Here is a 20,792-nt window from a genome sequence, read left to right as displayed (position 1 = left end):
TGGGCTGTGTGAATTTGGGCAGGTCCCTTCATCTTTTTTTGCTTCAGCTCTGTCATCTGTGTTCCCCTCGCAGTCTTGAATAGAATATTAAATGCAAGAGAACAGGACTTGATCTGGTTTAACAAAGAATCTCAAGCCCCAGCACATAAATGAATCCTGAATCAATATTTGTTGGATGGATAAATATATAACTTATATAATTAGAAGAGTTTAGCAATAGTAATTATATAATAGAAATACCTTGAAGATACAGTGACAAGATATATGATGAGTACAGAGCACAGCCTGGATCTCTTGGGGAGAGTTCTAGATAAGCCAGAATGAGTTTGCCTTCTGTGTCTATTTCCCCTTCAGAGTGTGGGTGCCACTTATATTAGGACAAGTGGCCCTGTGGTATGCTCTAGCACCTGGGAATTGTGTAAGAGGGAAAATATTTATTTTATTACTACTCATATCTCTTAAATATTTCATAATATTTGGGGGAAGTGGAAACAAGCCAAATGGATTAAAGTATTTTAGCATACAATTTAAAACTCATGCCATCAATGAAAACGTTTTAAGAGCTTAAGTATGCATATCAGAAAGCTAGAGGTAGTGTATATGATATTTCATTGATTTTAAGATGCATATTTTAAAATTTTTATATATCCAAAATCTGGATGCATTTTGCAATCAGTGGTATCTTATAATTCATTGGACTTTCTTTTGTTCTTTTTCATGTCTTTTCTCTCTTCCTCTCTCTCTTCTTTGTGGTTTATAATAAGGTATCCTTAAATAGATTTAATGACATATTATACAGACATATATTAAATTTGTCCTTCTCAGTGTTTATTTCTTACCATAACTCAACCCTAGAAAGGACCTGTTAGGCATTTTTCTAATTTCCCAGCCCATGGAATATTAATACCAAAGATATACGCTATAATCTCTTTGTGTATTGCATGGATATATGTGTTGTATGAATAAAAACAGTAGGATTTTTTTGTCCCCCTCCAAGAAACAATTTTTGTCCCCTTGGGGGCACTATTATATTCATTGAGATTGCAGATATGAAAATAATACTCTGTATTATTCTTAGTTTTTGAAATCTCATTTTTAAGAACATTGGAAACCATAAAATAATTCCCAAGTTTAGAACTGTTGGCTTTAATTATATAACAAACTGACTAGGAATTTTATTGTATCCTGAAATACTGTCAAAATGCATGTAAAGTTGAAACATTTGCTATTTACCCCAACAGTCAGAAAGCTGTCTACAATACTTTTTGTTAACAATTAAAAGATTGTCAAATTCATCCAATGGTATCATTCAACATAACATTCTCATATTATGAAATAAGATGATTTAATAACTTCAGTGTATATACATTTAAGATCCTCACCACTTAGTTACTTACAAAGTCACCATTTTAAAGACATAACTTGAACACCAAGTCAATAACGAGATATTTAAAGGCCATCTAGTTTCCATGGAGTATAAAGAGATATTGCCTTTATGCTCCACATATGTACTCCATGAGAAGGATGAGGAAGTGCAATTCTCAAAGCCTTTAGTTAGCACTCTTCTACCGCAGCCTAGGTAGTTTTTGGATTCTACCTTCAAAACTAATGATGGAACACATAACTCAGTCCATTTGGGACCAATGTCTGCACCAGAGGAAAGATAGGCACTCAGTCTATGATCATCAGATCAGAATTTCTCTCGAAAAGCTAACTGTTATATTCAGCAGCTTTAACTGTTCAAGAAAAGAGTGATTTACTTACTTGGAGAATATCTTTTTATAACAAAATTGTTCACCATGATCTTCAATGTTCACTTATCTTTGCTCTGGGCTATGCCGTTTAATGTCCATCCTTTAAAATTAGAGGTGCAAAAGACTCTAAAAATTAGTGATAGGAAAACGTTTAACGTTATTGTATCCATTACACTATTATTTTATATTTGACAATTCTAACACATGTCTATTGGCTTTGTTGCCTTGGGTGGTGTTAAATGGCTAGTTTTAAGACTCAAGTGTGTCAGAACAATGTGCCATTGTTTTGGGGGGATGTGGACTATTCTAGTAGACCAAGCAATGTGTCAACTAAAATGAACACAAGCAGGACTCAAAAGAGACTCAGCAGCAGTGTACAGACATCCATATCAAGGCTTTATCAATCAAGTTAGTTTTACACAAGTTTTGTAAGTAAACTGAAAGTGAATTCAAAACCAGAAATCATCTCCTCCACTGCTCCTAGTACTTGCTCTTTCTCTGCCTTTCAGTCGAAGCATCTCCATGATACTCCGGGCATAGACATCTCTCAAGTTCACACTGATATATGAGTCAGTAGCTATATTCTTGGTAAGTTTCTTCAGAGCCTCACGCTGTCTAACAGCTGCTTCCTTGAGCTTCAAGGTGAAGTAGCAAGCAGAGAAGCGGTCGTTAATAATAGCAATGGGCAAGGCCAAGACAAGGATTCCCGATAAGATACACATGAAGGCCACAATCTTGCCCGTGGTGGTGTCTGGTCTTATGTCTCCATATCCCACGGTAGTCATGGATGTTGTGGCCCACCACCAGGCACAAGGGACACTTGTGAAGGTTGTGTCGGGAATGCTCTGCTCAGCAAAATATTCCACAGTTGAAAATATAGAGATTCCCACAGACAGAAACAGGAGCAGCAGGCCAACTTCTTCATAACACTGGGTGATTGTCATTCCAAGGGAGCGTAAGCCTGTAATAGAACAGTTGGTGTCAGTCACAGCCACCCCTTTTCCCTTCCTCTGCCCATTTCCTCTCCCTCTCCTTCCCTGCTAGCCATCCCAAAACATGCATTTGACATTTCCTATGGCTCCAGCATTGGGCAAAGTTCTGGGGGTACAGAGGTGATAAGTTACAATCTTCAGGAAGTTCTTAGTCTAGTTGATGGGGACTGATTGAGAAGGCTAAAAATAAATATAATTAGGTTCATTCACTCACTTATCTATTACAGGTGCGTGTGTGCATGCTAAGTTGCTTCAGTCATGTCCGACTCTGTGTGACCCTGTGGACTATAGCCCACCAGGCTCCTCTGTCCACGGGATTCTCCAGGCAAGAATACTGGAGGGGAGTATTCTCGCCATGTCCTCCTCCAGGGGATCTCCCCAACCCAGGGATCGAACCTGTGTTTCATAGGTCTCCTGCAGTGGCAGGCGGGTTCTTTATCATTAGTACCACCTGGGAAGCTCCTAGCTATTAAACACCTACTATTTATACAAAAAATATGAGAGAGGAGAAGAAGGGCAGGCAGGGGACATTCGATGGCACGGTGTCCTTCATGCAATGTGAGCCTCTGCAGCATTGTACGAGGAGGGCTCTTTTGGCCAGGTCTGCATTTTGATGTATCACCTTGCACACTGTTCTAAGGCAGTTTTATGCTGTCTCCTTATATTTTATGTGTCTGTTTTTCTCACTTTCCTGATAACACAAGTTTAACACAATTAGGGGCATCATCATCTGAAAGAGCCAGAAGAATTAAAAGATGAGAATGAAGTGAAGCAGTAAAAACAAGTTAGGATTCAGGAAGAAAATTCACAAAAGAACATCAAATCTACATGTGAGGACATTCTTAAAGGAGTAGCAGGAGGGGTTCCAGTACTCCTCCATTTCAGTGGCACCATTGAAATTTTTGTCCTTAATACCAAAGTTATAGCAAGAGGAGCCCATTATAGGATCGCTATTTAAATAAGGTATCTTCCCTAGCACTAGAGATACTGATGAAAGTTTATTCATATTTTGAAGTCATATTAACATGATGTCACAATGATATTGTCTCAAAAGTCCAAAGTAATACCTCTTGGAATTACGTTTAAATTTTTATTCACTAGAGACTATTTTAAATACATTAAAATACTATTTTTGCTCTCATTATTCTGAATTTTGTTCTTAGAATTTTGAGATGTTCTTTAATTATTGGCCAGCTATTTTAAAAGACCAATGAATATAATTTGAGATTTAACTTTAAAAGTCATTTTAAATAATATCTTTAGAATACCTTTTAGAAAACTGGCCTTGATGTGTCTGTATTGAATTGGATTTCTGAAATTGAGAACATATGAAGAAATGCATAGTGTTTGGAAAGACTGTTGTCATTCCAATGTTCTAGACAGTTCATTTTGAAAAGAAACAAAGTGGCCTGAATTTCTGCCGGTTATATCAATTAACTCGGATCATCCTAAAAAATAACATGAGATAGATGTTATATTTGTTATGCCATTTTATGGGTGAGCAGACCAAGGCACAGAAAAGTAGCATATTTAGTACAAAGTAACAGGCCAAAGACTTAAAACTAGGCTGTCTGGTCCACCATTGTCTTCTTAAACCATTATTTCATAATACTTCTCAATTTTATTTACAGTTAATACCTAGAGAAATATGTGCTCTATGTTTATATTTTGCTGAATGTAATGCTCAAGATAAAACTGTCAAATATTCATTGCAACTGTTCATATCTTTTCAATAAATTAAGACTTTATTAATACTTTTACTTGCCTTAGAACTGAGAAAACCTTTGAAGAGGTGACATTGTGGAAATTACTATTATTTTCTTTTTCCTTTCTTTTGGGGAAAAATGCAGTCTTTACTGGGTGTTTTTAAATTGAATCCTGTGAAGAGTTTATAAATACTAGAAGAAAGCATCCCATTATGGGTGTCAGAGAACAAAGAGTGGTACTTCTAAAAGTTGTTGGAAACCCCATTATCAAATCCCTGGTATGTGAGGCTAGCTAGGAAAATACACTACCAAAATTATATTAGGAACAGTCCTAGTTTCCTCAGAGATGTGCGGAGAAAACATATCTGAGGTTCATTTCTTCCTAGATATATAAGGAGAGATCTCTACCATCAACTCCTTTTAGGTGACCAGTCAGGCATATATCTAGGGAAATCAGTGGGAATAGGAGTCTCTAGTCAGTTATTTGTATTTATATGTTTCGTATTAATATTGTATCCTACTCCAGTGTTTCTGAAAGTGTTTCTCAAGACCACCCACATCAAAGTTAGCTTGTTAAAATGCATGCTTCTGGATCCAACCCCCAAAACTAAAATCTGAGTCTCTGGAGTTGGGGCTCAGAATTTGCATTTTAACAAGCTTTTCAAGGGATTCTTGTTTTTATTAAAGTCTAACATAAGGGAACACATATGTGCTCCAGAACATCTAACAGACGGCAGGGCCAGTCACTGAGAATCCCTGCCCTTAGGGATGGAAGCATCATCTTTAATGGATTTGTATGATTTCCTCTGATTTGCCTATAATTTTTCATGTACAATTGTGTGTGTGTGTGTGTGTGTGTCGTGTAGACATTTCTCTAGAGAGAGTGTTCTTTAGATTTTCAAGGCTTTATGGATACATACAAAAAGCTAAGGCATTCTTGTTACTGTCTCTCTTATGCCTCCCCAGTTCAGGACAAAAAAATTCTCGGATACTAGACAGGGAATTTAATTTGTGTCTTTAGCTTTCTTGTAAGTGCTTCACAGATGGTTCACAGTGAAGACTCTGCCTGAGATGCAGGAGATGTGGGTTCCATCCCTTGGATGGGAAGATCCCCTGGAGGAGGAAATGGCAACCCACTCCAGCATTCTTGCCTGGGAAATCCCATTGACAGAGGAGCTTTGTGGATTACAGTCCAAAGGGTCGCAAAGACCCTTTTACTTCTAAAGCAAATATTTCCATTGTTTCCCCCCAAATTATGAGAAGGCCCCCAGTGCCCAGTCATCTCTTTTTGCATAGCCAGAGAAGGTCCTGGAGGACTGACTTTCTCTTCTGCCAACAAACTAGTGTGAAAAACATTTCCTTCGACACAGAAAAGAAACTGGCTTATGTTCCTATATATCATATATAATTTGTGCATATCTTTTTATGTGCTGTTTATGCATATTTTATGTAGCACCTTCCAGAAGCAGTGTGTCTTTAATTTTTGTACATCTTCTGGGCACCTGGGTTAAAATAAATTAAAATGAACATATGGTTAAATAGTTTCTCACATGTCTTAAGGAGAGAAAGTGTATGAGAGGCAAGTTGTCCTCTCTACCTGCGATAACAACCTCAAGGTTTTGCATTTCAGTACCTTTCTGGAGATCATAATTGGGTGAAATATAGCAGGTGGTATTCTGAGCGTCAATTGAGAGTCAAGAGTCGCTTCCCTTGGACCCTGGTCAAAGCCCTAATGCTTAAGAACAACAGCGAATGAAAAGGCATCACGAAACCTGAATACCTGTGGAATGCCTGCCCAGTTTGAGCATGCGCAGAGCCCTGAGCAGCCTCAAAACCTGAACGATGCGCCCCACGTTTTCCAGCTCCTGTGTAGTCTGGCTCCCACTCAGGCTCTCTACCAGGAGAGTGATGTAGAAGGGCAAGATGGCAAGGAGGTCTATGATGTTCGGCACCTTCCTCAGGAAGCGGCACCTGTCCCTCACGCACAGGAAGCGCAGGACAAACTCCCCCGTGAACCAACTGATGCACACATACTCCAGGATTTCCAGCAGCTGTGGGTCCAGCCAGCTTAACTCGGCTGACATCAGGGCCATGTTGACGATGGACACCGCCACAAAGATGATGGAGATGACCCCAAAGATTCGGGCCGCTGTGCACGACCCAGGCTTCTCCAGGATGTTCCAGAGCTTCTGGCGGATGGTGGGGCAACGTCCCTGGGAGAAGTCCTGTTCACTCTCATGCTGACTCTCCTGGTCTTCTGTGTCCTTCTTAAAGTCTAACGTTTCACTCAGCTCCTTTCTTCTGAAGTATCTTTTAGGGAAGACAACCTGGTGATTAGTCTAACTTTTTAAAAATACTGAAGTAAAGTGGGAATTAAACTCGGCAGTGAAGTCATGCTTCTTAATTCAGTAACATGCAGAACAAGTTCATGCCATATTTTACCCAGGCCGTCTTTTCACAGGACTCAGATGTGAAAGATTATTGCTTTTAAAATGGTGCTTTTGTGGTAGAAGTTTATATAGAATAAATTATACGTAGCAAAGCTACTTTAGATTAATGCATTTTACGACCTACTTTTTTCTTGTAACAAGAACAGAAGTTTGCAATAGGGAATTTTTTTTTTAATGTGGGTAATGGAAAGATATTCATGATGAAATGGTAATAATAGCAAAGTAATTGCAAAATAATAAATCACCAAAGTGCCACACTTATTCACAAAGAACCAACTTTCTGTCTTCTGGATTTAAAGCAGTTCTTTATCCAAGTTTTAAAACTGAAGCCTCCTAAGTGTGATAAAGCACCACTCTCTATACTGTAACCTACATCCTTTTAGGTGCATTTTTTGGAGCATAATTTTTGACTCATCTTTACAATCACCAGATATTTATTGCAGGCCTGGCCACTCTTGATTACAAATGAATTAGCATACCTTCACTAGAAAAAGCAGAAAGTTCAAAAAGTTCCATCAAAACTTGGCTTTGATGCTTTCTGGCCCCCACTGCCACCCTGCCTTCTTCTGGCTCCTAAACGGCCACAGGTAGTATTCTTAGGCCTGGCTCGAGCGAGGCTTGGATGAAGTCTCAAATCTTGCCCCCGGCCGCCCCATCCCCACGGCGCCCGCTGCCCCGCCCCGACCCCCCCGCGCCCCCGCCCCCGGCGCCTCGCGGGTACCTGTCCCGGCAGCAGGAGTCAATGCTGAGCTCGTCGATGCCCCAGTACTGGATCTCCTGGAGGAAGGAGAGCGCGCATAGCTGCTCCATGACGTGCAGGCGGCCGGTGCGATAGTAGTGCAGGACGTAGCGGAAGGCTTGCGAGCTCCGGTCGAAGAAGTACTCGTTGTCCACGGGATTGGCGTCGTCACAGAGCTCCAGGGGGCTGGGCACCGCGGCCAGGGCCCCGCGGCGCCGGCACGAGGCCACCACCACGGCCAGCTTGCCCAGGCGCGTGTGCGGGAAGCAGGACAACGCCTGCTGCGAGAGCACAAAGCGGCTGCCGCCCACGTTGACGGTGAAGCTGTCCCCGAGCGCCAGGGGCTCCCCTTCACCCTCGCTGCAGAAGACGCTGGAGTCCAGCGAGGTCAGGGAGGCGCTGTCCAGCGAGGAGTCCGGCGGCGCCCGGCCCCGGGGAGGCAGCTCCATCCTCGCCGCCGCTGCCGAAGAGCGCCTCGAAGTTGAGGGGGAGGGGGTAGGCACGGCCGGGATTTCCCGGGCTCCCGAGGGGGGTTCCTCCCACCCGCGAACCTTTCCTCTCTCCACCCCCTGTGCTGGTTCTCCCTCTCGCCGCTAGGGAGCCGCGAGTGCGCGGGAGCCGCGCATCCGTGCCTGGGATGGAGACGAGGGGTGGCGCCCTAGGGAACCGCTCACGTGCGGACCAAGCCGAGGACAGCCGCCGGGCACACAGTTGGTCGCCGTGGTCCTTCTCGGACTCACTACCCGCTCTCCAACTTTGTAACTGAGACCTCCAGCCCGGAGGTGTTTGGGTGGAAGGCCTCGCGGCCGCTGGAGCGGGTGGGGAGGGGACAGAGGAGGGAGGTCTACCGTGGAGGAGGGCTCGTCGAATCTTGAAGGAATGTAAGCAAGGGGGTGGGCGAGACTCACGCCCGCCTGCAGGGGACCAAAACGAAAAGTTCAGCAGCAAAGGAAGGGGCTACCGGGTCTGTCTTTTGCAACTTCGGGATGTATATTCCTCCCTCTTCTTTTGCGGCGCGGCCTCATAGGCCTCCCGGGGAGCGGTCGCTGGAGATGCGCGCACGTGGGGGAGGGTGACCTGGGCGCGCGAGGCGTGTCATTTGCTGGCATTCACTCTCAATCACTCTGGCACCCTCCTCTCCTAATTTTTTGACCTCCTGGTAGGGAAATGAGCGCAGTTAACGCTGACTTTTGATTAAGTCTCAGCGAGTCACTGCGAACCAGGGGTCGTCGTGGTCAGCTCCCATCACATGTTGAGACACTTCGCGCCCTTCGGTTCAGCCGAGTCTGTCCCTACAAGTTTCCTGGAGAGGAGGTATTCTGGGCGCGTTTCTCGGCACACAGCGAAGCTGTCATTTTAGGAGAAGGGAAGGCAAAAAGACAAGGACTAGAACAGGCGTGGGCTGGGGCATGAGTTTAAATAGGAACGACAACTCGGCAAAGGGAGAAGCCCGAGCGCCGCGCCCAGGTGAGGCTAGGAGTGCATCCTCGGGGGCCCCCGGGAGTCGCGCCCTGGCCAACCTGTTGGACACGGGGCTGGAGTGGGGAGGCGGGCAGGGTGACTCACCTGCTGCTCCGGGCACATCTGGGTTGCGCTCGGTGCTCGCTGCTGGTTACGGAGCCTAGGTTTGATCCTCCGGATCTACAGGAGTCTAACTTAACAGGTCCAGAAGCAGAGCTGTGCTCGCCACCGAGTTCTTCTGGTCTCCACTCGTCGCCACGCGACTCGCGGCTCCGGCCCCGCGGCTGCGGCGGAGGGTGGCCGCCCCCGCCCGCGTTCCCTCCCAGCCCCCGGCGGTTCCCGGCGCCAGCTGTGGGGAGTGCGGGGAGCGGAGGGAGCTGAGACCGGAGGAGGAAGTGAGGCGCTCGGTGACTCTGAATATTGCATTCATCTTTAAGGCACGTCAAGGATCCTATATTAGATTCCCGGTTCCCTGAATCTGTGCGCTCAGGAATGCTAAGAACAAAATTTTTAGCTGTGTAGCTGCCCTAATCCTGCTAACCTCAGGGTTAGGGAAATTATGTTAACTGCTTTGGGTGGCATGGTTCAAGGTTTTCCCCCATTATTTTCAGCAAGCTTCTGGAAACGTTGCCTTTTTTTTTTTTTTTTAAAGTCTTTGCAAAAATGAGTGAACCATACTTATTTCCTTTCTTCCCCGCTTGTAAGTAGTTTTACAAAGTATTTATCTAGCCAGCAAAGGCCTCAACACCTTCTTTAGTAAAAGTTCAAGTTTTAATTAAAAAACACTCAGTGTTTACTGGGTGCTTACTTTAGGCCAGGAAATTTTTGTAAGCTCCTTACTCATCCAGTACCTTATGTGATTGTCATAACAATACTGTGAAGTAGAATATTCATTGAAAGGACTGATGCTGAAGCTCCAATACTTTGGCCACCTGATGCAAAGAGCCCACTCATTGCTCTAATGCTGTGAAGGATTGAGGGCAAAAGAGAAGAGGGCAGCGGAGGATGAGATGGTTGTAAAGCATCACTGAGTCTATGGATATGAATTTGAGCAAACTCAGGGAAATAGAGACAGATGGACAGGGAAGCCTGGTGGGTTATAGTCCATGGAGTTGCAAAGAGACACAACTTAGTATATAGGTACTGGGAAGGTTTGTTTTTGTTTTTGTTTTTAAGGTAGTGAAGCTTTTCCCTTGCATAGAGAGAAAAACTTCTCCAGTATTTCAATTGTTGGTTGTTTGGGCATTGAAAAAAGCCTTATTCATCCCTTAGTGTGAATAACTTGAATCAAATGATTAGCAGTAGCAGTCTCCCGTAACTTTACAGATTATTGTGAGGAAGGGGGAAACCTGGCCGAGGAGAATGACAGCTTTGGGTGAGAAGGGAGGTCTTGGAAGGTGACCAGAGGTTAGCAAATGGCACCTGAAGCTCGTGGGTCTCTTGCACTGCCCACCAGGACCTTGGACTTCAGTTGTAATTAGTGGTGTCTTGTAGAAGCAATTGTAACAGTAACCATCCTTGAAGTGTAAGCCTCAAGCTAAGCATCTGAATTCTCACAATGATCCCGTTAAGTAAGTTCTGTTATCCTTCCCTGCTGCGTGCATGCTCAATCGTGTCTGACTCTTTCCTGCTCTATGGATTGTATGGGATTTTCCCTAAAAGAATACTGGAGCAGGTTGACATTTCCTCCTCCAGAGGATTTTCTGGACCCAGGGATCTAACCTGTGCCTCTTGCATTTCGGTCAGATTCTTTACCACTGAGCCATCTGGGAAGCCCATGTACTGTTATCCTTAGTCACAAATCTCAACTCAGAAGCTCACAGGTAGTAAGAAGCTTTCCCGGTTGTACAATGAATGTGTAAAGGAGTATGTGAAGGGGTCTTTCTGACTCCAGATTTCATTTCAACTGCTAAGATCCAACATTTTCAATTGACCTTCAATATGACTAAAACGATTTCAACTAATTAACAATTAGTCCTAATTATAACTAGGAAGGTGATTACTAGTTAACTGGGAGTATACAAACACAAACGACCCATCTTAAAATCTAGAGTCTCTTGGATAGTAAAAATCCCTTCCTTCTTCCATGTACTGTTAATCTGTTACCTCTGCCCTTTCATTGATTGTCCAGGTTTGAGTCTGAGAGTCCAGTGGAAAACATACAATGGTGGGGCGGGCAATAAATCCATTCAAAGGGTATCCTTTCTGGTCTCTGGTCTTGACTTGACATATATCTTGAAGTATGTGAAGAAATGAAAGAAGAATTGCTGCTAAGTAGTTGTGGGTGGTAAGATCTTGCTTTTGATTTCATTCCTATTTAGCATGGGAGGAACATGATTGTCATGTAGGAGGCAGCACAGAACTGAGACATGAAAACTCGACAATCTAATGACTTTGAGTATATTTCCCGAGTCATCAGATGTCATATTCAGGTGATTCTCCATTAACAGTCTTGTGTGATGAAGTGCTCTACATCTATCAAGTCTTTGAAATATCGATATGAGTATTGAATCTCCAGGTAGAGCTTGTATTTTTAATTCTTCCAATTTTTATGAATATTTCCAAGTTTCTTAATGAACAACATTCTTAATAGTCATATTTTTAAATTGGATAAAAGAAAAATCACAAGAAACCTTAAGCTGACTATTATAAAAGTAAAAAAGTCATTTGAAGCCACATTCAAAATGTCTATGATTACAAATCTAGAACATTTTATCTAGGTTTTTGAAAAAGTAATGAGAATGTATTTATATTAACATTGTATTCAGTTATTCTGTGATTTACTTAAGTAATATAATGTTTCTGTGAAATTATTAATTATCTTTTCTATGAATGTTTTAAAAAGATTATACATACATGATCATAAGTGATTGAAATATTTTTTAAGGAAAGTGTACATTTCTTATTAATTTATATTCAAAGTACTGCAACTTTATATATATAAATATTGTGATAATTAAATAGATAAAGAACATGTAATGACTGAAGTACTTCTGAATAAAAGTGCTTTATTGAATTTCACTTAAGTGCTGCATTTTTAATTTTCAACCACTTCACTGTAGGCTTGTATGTTCACATGAAAATCCCTTTATCATTCATTGGTAACACAGACCATATTTCACTGAGGTGTGCATGCTTAGCTTTGACTGTGTTTCATTCCCTAGGGACTAACAACCAGATGAGTTAATTGTGTTAATATTGTTTAAAATGCCTTTGTGTAAGGATGAAATGATTTTATCTTCTTTCCTTTCACTGCACTGGAATATGTTTAAAGGTAAAGGAATATCTGACAAATTCTATCTATTCATCTTTCGTGTGCCTTGTGGGTCCTTGGAATAAATCCTCCCAACTGTATAACAGCCCACTCTAATGCAGAATTTAGCTTAATGTGGGCTCATTCTGGATTCTTTCCAAGGGGAGGCAATTATCTTTGGAAATACCCAAGAACTCATTTTTATAGCCTAGTCTGCTACAAAGATCACAGGATGGGTTGATGATGGTGATGATGAGGATAGTAATATGATAATAATAGCTCCTACCTTTACTTATTCAACCTTTGCCTTATCTTTTCTTAGCTGTGTGGCATTAGCATATTTCTTGAATCTTCTGTCTCATTTTCCTCATCTTACATCTTTCCTTATTTTACAAAGAAGAGTGACAACAGTGTTCACCTTATGTTGTTGTTTCAAAATTAAGTGAGATAATCCATGTAAATATTTAGTGCAGTGTCATCATTCTTGTTGTCATTTTTATTATTATCACAATGTTGCAAGAATGTTTTTCTGACCCCCCCACTTACTGAGGACTTACTATGGGATAGATATCGTGGTAAGTGTTCATCTCATTTCATTTTTTAATATAATTCATAGAACCCTCCAAGGAAGGTATTATTATAATCCTTAATTTACAGATGAGAAACCAGGATCATGGCATTTTAATAACTTCTAAAGTGTCATGTTGCTGCTGCTAAGTCTCTCCAGTCATGTCTGACTCTGTGCGACCCCATAGACGGCAGCTCACCAGGCTCCACCATCCCTGGGATTCTCCAGGCAAGAACACTGGAGTGGGTTGCCATTTCCTTCTCCAATGCAGGAAAGTGAAAAGTGAAAGTGAAGCCACTCAGTCATGTCCGACTCTTAGTGACCCCACGGACTGCAGCCTACCAGGCACCTCCGTCCATGGGATTTTTCAGGCAAGAGTACTGGAGTGGGGTGCCTTCTCCAAAAGTGACATACTGATAGTCAATATAGACTTGAACACATTCTTTTAATTCAAAGCCTTGGAAGGGCATTAATATGAAAATAATGTGTGATGGAAAATCACTTGGAGAAATGCTCTTCTCCTCTTTAAAAATATTTTTTATAAAGAGAAAATTTTTATTCTATGCTTCAAATAATTGAGAGATGACCGTACTTTATATACCATGACCAACAAACACATTGCCTGTGATTTCACATTTTAATACATTGGATCTTTCTTGTAACCATCATAAAGGAGACAGTTGGATTGGTCATTCAGTGATTCTCACTATGCTCTTATGATACGCAAAAGATATAGTTTTCCTGGGTTACGGAGAAAATATGTAGAACCAGGCACTTATTGTTCACTGGATTAACTCCTATAATTACACTGAAATTAAACTCTTATAAACAAGATTTAAAAGCAGAGGAGCAAAAGCAAGGCAAGTGCTCTACTTATCAGGTATTTTAACCTATTAAGGGAACATAATATTGAACTTGAAAATTCCAATTAATTCCTTTTTACCAAGCTCTATTGAATTACCTTATGATGATAGAGAGGTTGCATCATACAGAACCACTAAAAGCCATTTCTCATTGAGTATATGCAATTTATTGATATTAGAAGTGAAATTGCATTTAGGTTTATCCTTCTTTTATTTAGTGCTTTCTTTTATTAGCAAGGAACTCAGGAAACCTGAATTCCATCCTTTAGCGGTAAGACAGCTAATCTTTGCAATCCATATGTGTTGTAAAGTTTCTTTTAGGTTGCGTTTTCTTGATTTTCCCAGAATCAACTCAAAAAATTGAAAAGTTTTCACTCAGTAACTATTTGTAGAAATGTAATTTTCTAAGCTTCAAGGGAGATGCTTATATGTATATACAGGTAATATGTATACATGTACATTGTTTATCATATACATGTGAATATGCACACAACACACACACATGAAAAGCTCAGAGTAAAGAAAGTTTACAGTGATTTCCATGTGGGTGAGTGGATCACATTATTATTACTCTTATCAAGAAAAGTAGTGAACAATCAGAAGCAAAATAAGGAAAATAGTAAAGATAAGTAAGGGGAAAAGCAATTTTTCTTTAGAAATGGTTCTTAGTTATGTAGTATAGTTCTTTTAAATGGCATCCTCATGGCATTTTAAACATGCTCTAATTAAAGAAAACATGAAGTAATTTTTTAGGATACATATGCTGAAATCTGTGCCAAAGTAGTTTTGTTAACTAGATTGCAATGCTGTGTAGAATACCTATGATTCTGATCTCAATTTAAACCCACAGAACATTCAGCAAATATTTTATATGTGAAATCCATTGCACACAAATGGAATAAACCCCAGACTGTTTGAGTTCAAAAATCACTGCATTCTACTTTTAATTATATGATCTGCTTATACTTTTTTCACTGGTTCAAAAGAATAAAAACATGGATTTTTAGTCAGTACACATTAATTTGGTTGATTTGAAAAAAGAGCTCTACATCACTGTATATATTCCAGAGCATATTTTCTCTACACAGTGTAATTATATTGGTGGGACCTGAATATAAAAATTTGTTATTTTTCTCAACATGAAAAATAGCAGTGGGCCATATGGCTTCTCCTTACACCATTGCTTCTGATTGACAGCTCAGTTATAGACCCAGCTTCCTAGTTCTCCCACAAACAGCTTTCTGGGAAATCTAAACCAAACAGGAAGCGGAAGCAACAGCAAACCTGTCCTGGGCCTGCTTTTTTAAAAAAAATTGTGTGAAGTCCAATTTATCCATTTTAGTAACTGGGACTATTTTATTTTCGTGGCAGCAATGAGAAATATCCAGTTCAGTATTAACTCAGGATATTTTAAATGAAAATAAGCCTTGGACTTCCCTTGAGGTCCAGTGGTTAAGAATCTGCCTGCCAATGCAGGGGACATGGGTTTGATGCTTGTTCCAGAAAGATTCCACAAGCCAATGAGCAACTAACCTCATGCGCCATAACTACTGAGTCCGAGTACTGCAATTACTGAAGTCCGTGGGCCTAGAACCTGTGTTCCACAACAAGAGAGACCACTGCAGTGAAGAGCCCACAAACTACAATGAAGAGTAGCCCCCACTTGCCACAACTAGAGAATGCCCTCATGCAGCAGTGAAGAAATAGTGCAGCCAAAAATAAATAGATAAATAAAACAAAACAAAATGCCTTATTAACAAAAAAAGAAAATAAGTCTCAATTAAAGAATCTGTGAAAGAAAAAACATATAACAAGTAGGAATTTAAAAATTAATTTAGGAAAACATTAAGTTAGTAATAGATTTAATGTTTACTATGGTGCTAGGCCATATATGTTTTACTTTTGATAGCAGAAGCTCATCAAAAAATCAAGAATAGATAATTACTGTTTATATGGAAGCTTGGTGAATACTAGTAGTTTTATAGATGAATATGTGTTCACATGTATCTATAGAAAAGCTATTTAAATCTGATTTTAAAAAATTAATATAAAGTATACTAGAATTATTTCTTCATTTGATAATGCTCAATAAATAGGAAAATATCAAATATTTTTAGCATAAGTTTTTAAAAAGACTCTATGTGAAGTTAATTTTTGGCTTGTTTCATTTTTGTTGTGTTAATGACATCACCAACTGGCAACAAAGGTCTTTGAAAAATATTTATTGATTGACGAAATGTAAAATAAAAGGTAAGTTTTTATACACTTGAACAGATAGGTGTTTGAATAAGACCCTGATAGAAGAGCATGTGGCTTCTTTCAATACTGTGAATATGGGCAAGCAAACATCATCTGCAGTTGGAACCAAGCTGGAGAAAGGATGATCTACTTTCATCACTGATTTGAATGAGAATCTGTCCCTGGAGCATTAAGAGTCACAAAGTGAGTGGGCCTCTCTCCAGTGAATTGGTAGAGATCACTAACATAATTACTGGAGAAGGGACACTATTAAAATATTTGTTTTAAAAGTTCCAGGTTTTCAAATATAGCTATCATGGAAGGTGGTTGATCTGTGCTTCAGTGCAGCAGTTTGGGACTCCTTTATACTCTTAAAAATTATTGAGAACCTGAAATATCTCTTGTTGATATGGCTTATATCTATTGACATTTATCATATTAAAATTAAAGTAGAAAACATTTTAAATATTTATTTAATCACTTTAGAATAAGTCTCAAGCCCAATAGGTGTCAACAAAAGAACACATTCTTCTGATAATAGAGATTTTTTAAAAACAACATAATTAGTGAGAATAATGACATTGTTTTATAATTTTTCCTATCTAGCTTAGTAAGATAGTTTTTCATACATGCATCTGATTCAAACTGTTGAAATTTGATATTTGTGTTGAAGAAAATCCAGTGTCAGATAGGTAGCTGGGAAAAAGTGAGGCACTTAATCACTTTTGCATATAATTTTGTATATTCTTCTGCACAACACTAGACAGGTGAGTTCCAAAGTAGAATCTGAAACTGTACCCAGGAACTTTTCATATTCACTTTTGTTAAAGTCCACTGGGCTAATTTGCCCTTGGAATGGATTTTTTAATCCATACATGATTCTGTTATGTCATGCATTGTTCATTTGGAAAATGATGGCTTCATGTGTGTGTGTGTGTGTGTGTGTGTGTGCGTGTGTGTGTTAGTCGCTCAGTCATGTCTGACTCTTTACCACCCATGGACTGTAGACCACCAGGCTCCTCTGTCCATAGGATTTTCCAGGCAAGAATACTGGAGTGGGTTGCCATTTTGTTCTCCAGGGGATCTTCCTGACCCAGGGATAGAACCCGGTCTCCTGCATTGCAGACAGTTTCTTTATCATCTGAGCCACCAGAGAAGCCCTCTGATTTCTTAGTTTTGTATATCTCCCCAAATAGAGCATTTAGTTAAACAACATTAAAAATCCCTTGTTAAAATCATTACTAATTTCATCAGAGATTATTTTAAGTATTGGGAAGTTATGAAACTTATAGTGGTAGAAATAAGCTTTCTGAAATTCTAATTTTCACTTGTAAGCTCATATTTTGTCATTTGAAACAAATACTGTCAGCTTTCCTTGACAGTAGCAGGATCCATTCATTTATTCTTATGAAATTATTCATAGACATCTGAATAACCAGTTTGTCTATCAGTCAGGTTTTCAAGTAAACATGAAGATTCATGAGAAAAAAAGGGTTAGTTCAGCTTGTAACTCAAATTACCCAAGTGCTTGTGCTCAAGATAGCATGGTACTGAAGTAAGCTGCAGAAAGCCTCAGTTCACTTCCCATTTAGTCAAACAAAACATGAAAAAAGACATGTACCCAAGTGATAAGACTGAATACAATTGATATTTTAATAAAATTTATAACTTTTATTATTGCTCATCTAGGATATTGTTAAGTGGAACTGGTTTCCCACCTGTCTCCTGCAAATTTGTGAAGAATATGACAACTAGTTTGGTGTCACCACTTTGATGTTCGCTAAAAACAAAAGCACATCTGTTGCTTTTATACCATCAGTGCAAATGTAGTGAAAATACTGGGATTCCTGGACTAATGACTTCTGGGGTGTATATGGATGTGAATGTCTAGAGGCCAGTGTTGGGCTCTTCGCTTCTAGTCTTCAGTTCCTCCTCTTTTTATCTTTCTGTTTGCCCTCAGTTTATAAACAATCAGCCCTCTCAAGCCTCTCATCCCTGCCTCTCCTCAGTAGTGCATGGAGCCACTGTTGGTTTACATTTTACCTCTCTATAACCTGACACTTCTCTCTCTGTCGTCTTCTACTATTACTTCCATGTAACCACACCTGCCCCAAGTTAGAAGTGACTGGGGTAACTTCTAGAGCTTGCAGCTTTTCATGAAAAGGAATGGTGAGGTGTTAACACACATTCTGTGGCTTTCCTACACCTCCTGGAAGTTTCTAAGTGCCCTTCTGGGACCTGCTGCTATTTGTCATCAATGTGTTTTTGGAGGTATAAGAACTCTGATCCAGTGATGTTTCCATTTCTCCCCTCCTCCATTGTTTTTCTTTATAATTATTTGTGTTCCCCGGCACCCCCCCGCCCCCCACTACTTCTAAGTCATTGGTTCTCAATTAGCGTTAGTACTTCTTCTGTAAAGAGACATTTGGAAATGTGGTCATCGGGGCATAGGGGCTGTGCCCCGTCACAGTGATTGGAGAATATTATTGACAATTACTACCTAAGAACCGAGCCTGGCGTGCTGCAGTTCATGGGGTCTCAAAGAGTTGGACATGACTGAGCGACTGAACTGAACTGAACCTAAGAACCAGACACACTAAATATTTTTTAACCATAAGCAATAAAGAATTGCCATTCCAAAAATGCTAGTAGCGCTCTTAGGAGAAATGCTGCTCTAGATACAAATTCCTTAGGTCCTAGTGAAGAAAACTTTACAGCTTAACCATGTACTCTATAACAGTTGTTGTTCAGTTAGTAAGTCATGTCCTTCTCTTTGCGACCCCATGGACTGCAGCATGCCAGCCTCATTTGTCCTCCACTATCTCCTGGAGTTTACTCAGATTCATGTTCATTGTGTCAGTGATGCTATCTGTCCATTTCATCCTCCTCTGCCCTCTTCTTCTCTTGCCCTCAGTCTTTCCCAGAATCAGGGTCTTTTCAAATGAGTCGGCATTTCGCATCAGGTGGTAAAAGTTTTGGAGCTTCAGCTTCAGCATCAGTCCTTCCAATGTATATTCAGGGATGATTTCCTTTAGGATTGACTGATTTGATATCTTTGCTGGAACTCTCAAGTGTCTTCTTCAGCACCACAGTTTGAAAGCATCAAGTGTTTGGTGCTCAGGCAATACTAATTACCTGTCTTCCCATAACTCTCCAGGTGGATGCCTTGGGCTGACTGCAAAAACGTCATGGACCAGAAATTTAAAAAAAAACCAAAACAACTACTATCAGTATATGAAATATGTATATACATTAGACATTTGAATTTGCAGTCATGTTTTATATTGAATATTACCACTGCATAGGGATGAAACATTAAACAGAAGAACTAACTATATCAGTACCTATGCATATATTTTAAATATACTGTAGAATTACATTGCTTTCTCATGGTAACTGTTGAGATGGTGCAGATTGTTATAGATGGACATTGGCATGCATTATAGAAACAGCCTGTGATTTATGCTCCACAGCAACCTTGCTAGGTTTCCAAAAGAATCCATAATAAGCTGAAATTATTTTCTTTGATAATTTTGGGCAGCTTTCTTAATGACAGAGCACTCTAAACGATCTCCTTGCTAGCGTCCAGCTAATGATTTTACCTCCAAAATGGCAAACAAGAATTGATGTTTCCAGAGTGTCTTTGCAATGTTTTTCTAGTTACCTCTTTATACTTCATCAATATAGCTTTTTTTTTTCTTAACTCAGTTTATCAACTGACACTCTCATTTTTCACTCTCATATGTGAAAAAAGCTGTTTGAATGTAGAAAAAACAAAACAAAACTAGAGTGCAAATAATTAGCTAGTTGTCCCTTAGCTGTTTTTGATACTGTTTACTCAAAATATTCCAAATATGTATTTTATAGGCATGGTAGACATACAAAGGGCTTCCCTGATAGTTCAGTTTGTAAAGAATCCACGTGCAATGCAGGAGGCCCTGGTCTGACTCCTAGGTCAGAAATATCCCCTGGAGAAGGGATAGGCTACCTCTTCTAGTATTCTTGGGCTTCCTTTGTGTGTCTCAGCTGGTAAAGAATCCGCCTGCAATGCAGGAGACCTGGGTTTGATCCCTGGGTTGGGAAGATCCCCTGGAGACGGGAAAGGCTACCCACTTCAGTACTGTGGCCTGGAGAATTCAGTCCATGGGATAGCAAAAAGTCAGACAAAACTGAGTGAATTTCACACAACCATACAAAATTCCTAGAACTCTTAGTAAATGTTGAATTTAGAAATCAGAATTCTCTACAACTTATTCATATAATTTTAATTCTTTAAGTCAATGTACAAGATTAAAATAATTCAAATTGAATATTATTCATTGGAATATAATATATTTGCAAAGCTAGGCATTCTGTATGACTATCTTACAGTTTCAGTTTATTTAATTTTGCCATATTTTTAGTGGGTCTATATCATGCCTGGTGAGAGTAACACATTTGAATTGAGTTTTATCGGTAGAGAACATTAAAGAATTTGAATGGTGGCTATTTCTTGAATTGTGAATTAATTTGGAATGATTTAGAACCAGTGTAAGTTTTTGAGATGTTTTAACTGAAAAAGGTGACAATGTTGTGTGAGTTAGCACACAAATTACAAAATCCATAACAACATCCAGTACCCTCTGTATGAGCTAGATGTGTCTCCTGTTTCATAGAATTAGCTGTTTTATTGACACCAATATCATTACAGAAACCCAGGTCACCTTTAAAATTTTTATATTTGATTGATCATTTCTATCTGGTTCTGTAAAATAGCAAATTGGAAATA

General features: G+C 40.0%; 1 protein-coding gene across 1 annotated transcript; it reads right to left on the bottom strand.

Moving 5' to 3' along the window:
• Positions 1-2,203: 2,203 nt before the first annotated feature.
• Positions 2,204-8,090, bottom strand: KCNV1 (potassium voltage-gated channel modifier subfamily V member 1). Its single transcript, XM_068984091.1, has 3 exons — positions 7,624-8,090; positions 6,233-6,762; positions 2,204-2,715 (listed from the first exon to the last, which is right to left on the bottom strand). The coding sequence occupies exons 1-3, from the start codon at positions 8,088-8,090 to the stop codon at positions 2,204-2,206; spliced, it is 1,509 nt and encodes a 502-aa protein (XP_068840192.1).
• Between the last annotated feature and the right edge of the window lie 12,702 nt (positions 8,091-20,792).

This window comes from Capricornis sumatraensis, chromosome 11 (assembly GCF_032405125.1).
Source record: "Capricornis sumatraensis isolate serow.1 chromosome 11, serow.2, whole genome shotgun sequence".
Lineage (NCBI taxonomy): Eukaryota > Metazoa > Chordata > Mammalia > Artiodactyla > Bovidae > Capricornis > Capricornis sumatraensis.
Note: the sequence above shows the minus strand (reverse complement) of the source record. Positions and strands in the feature narration are given on the sequence as shown.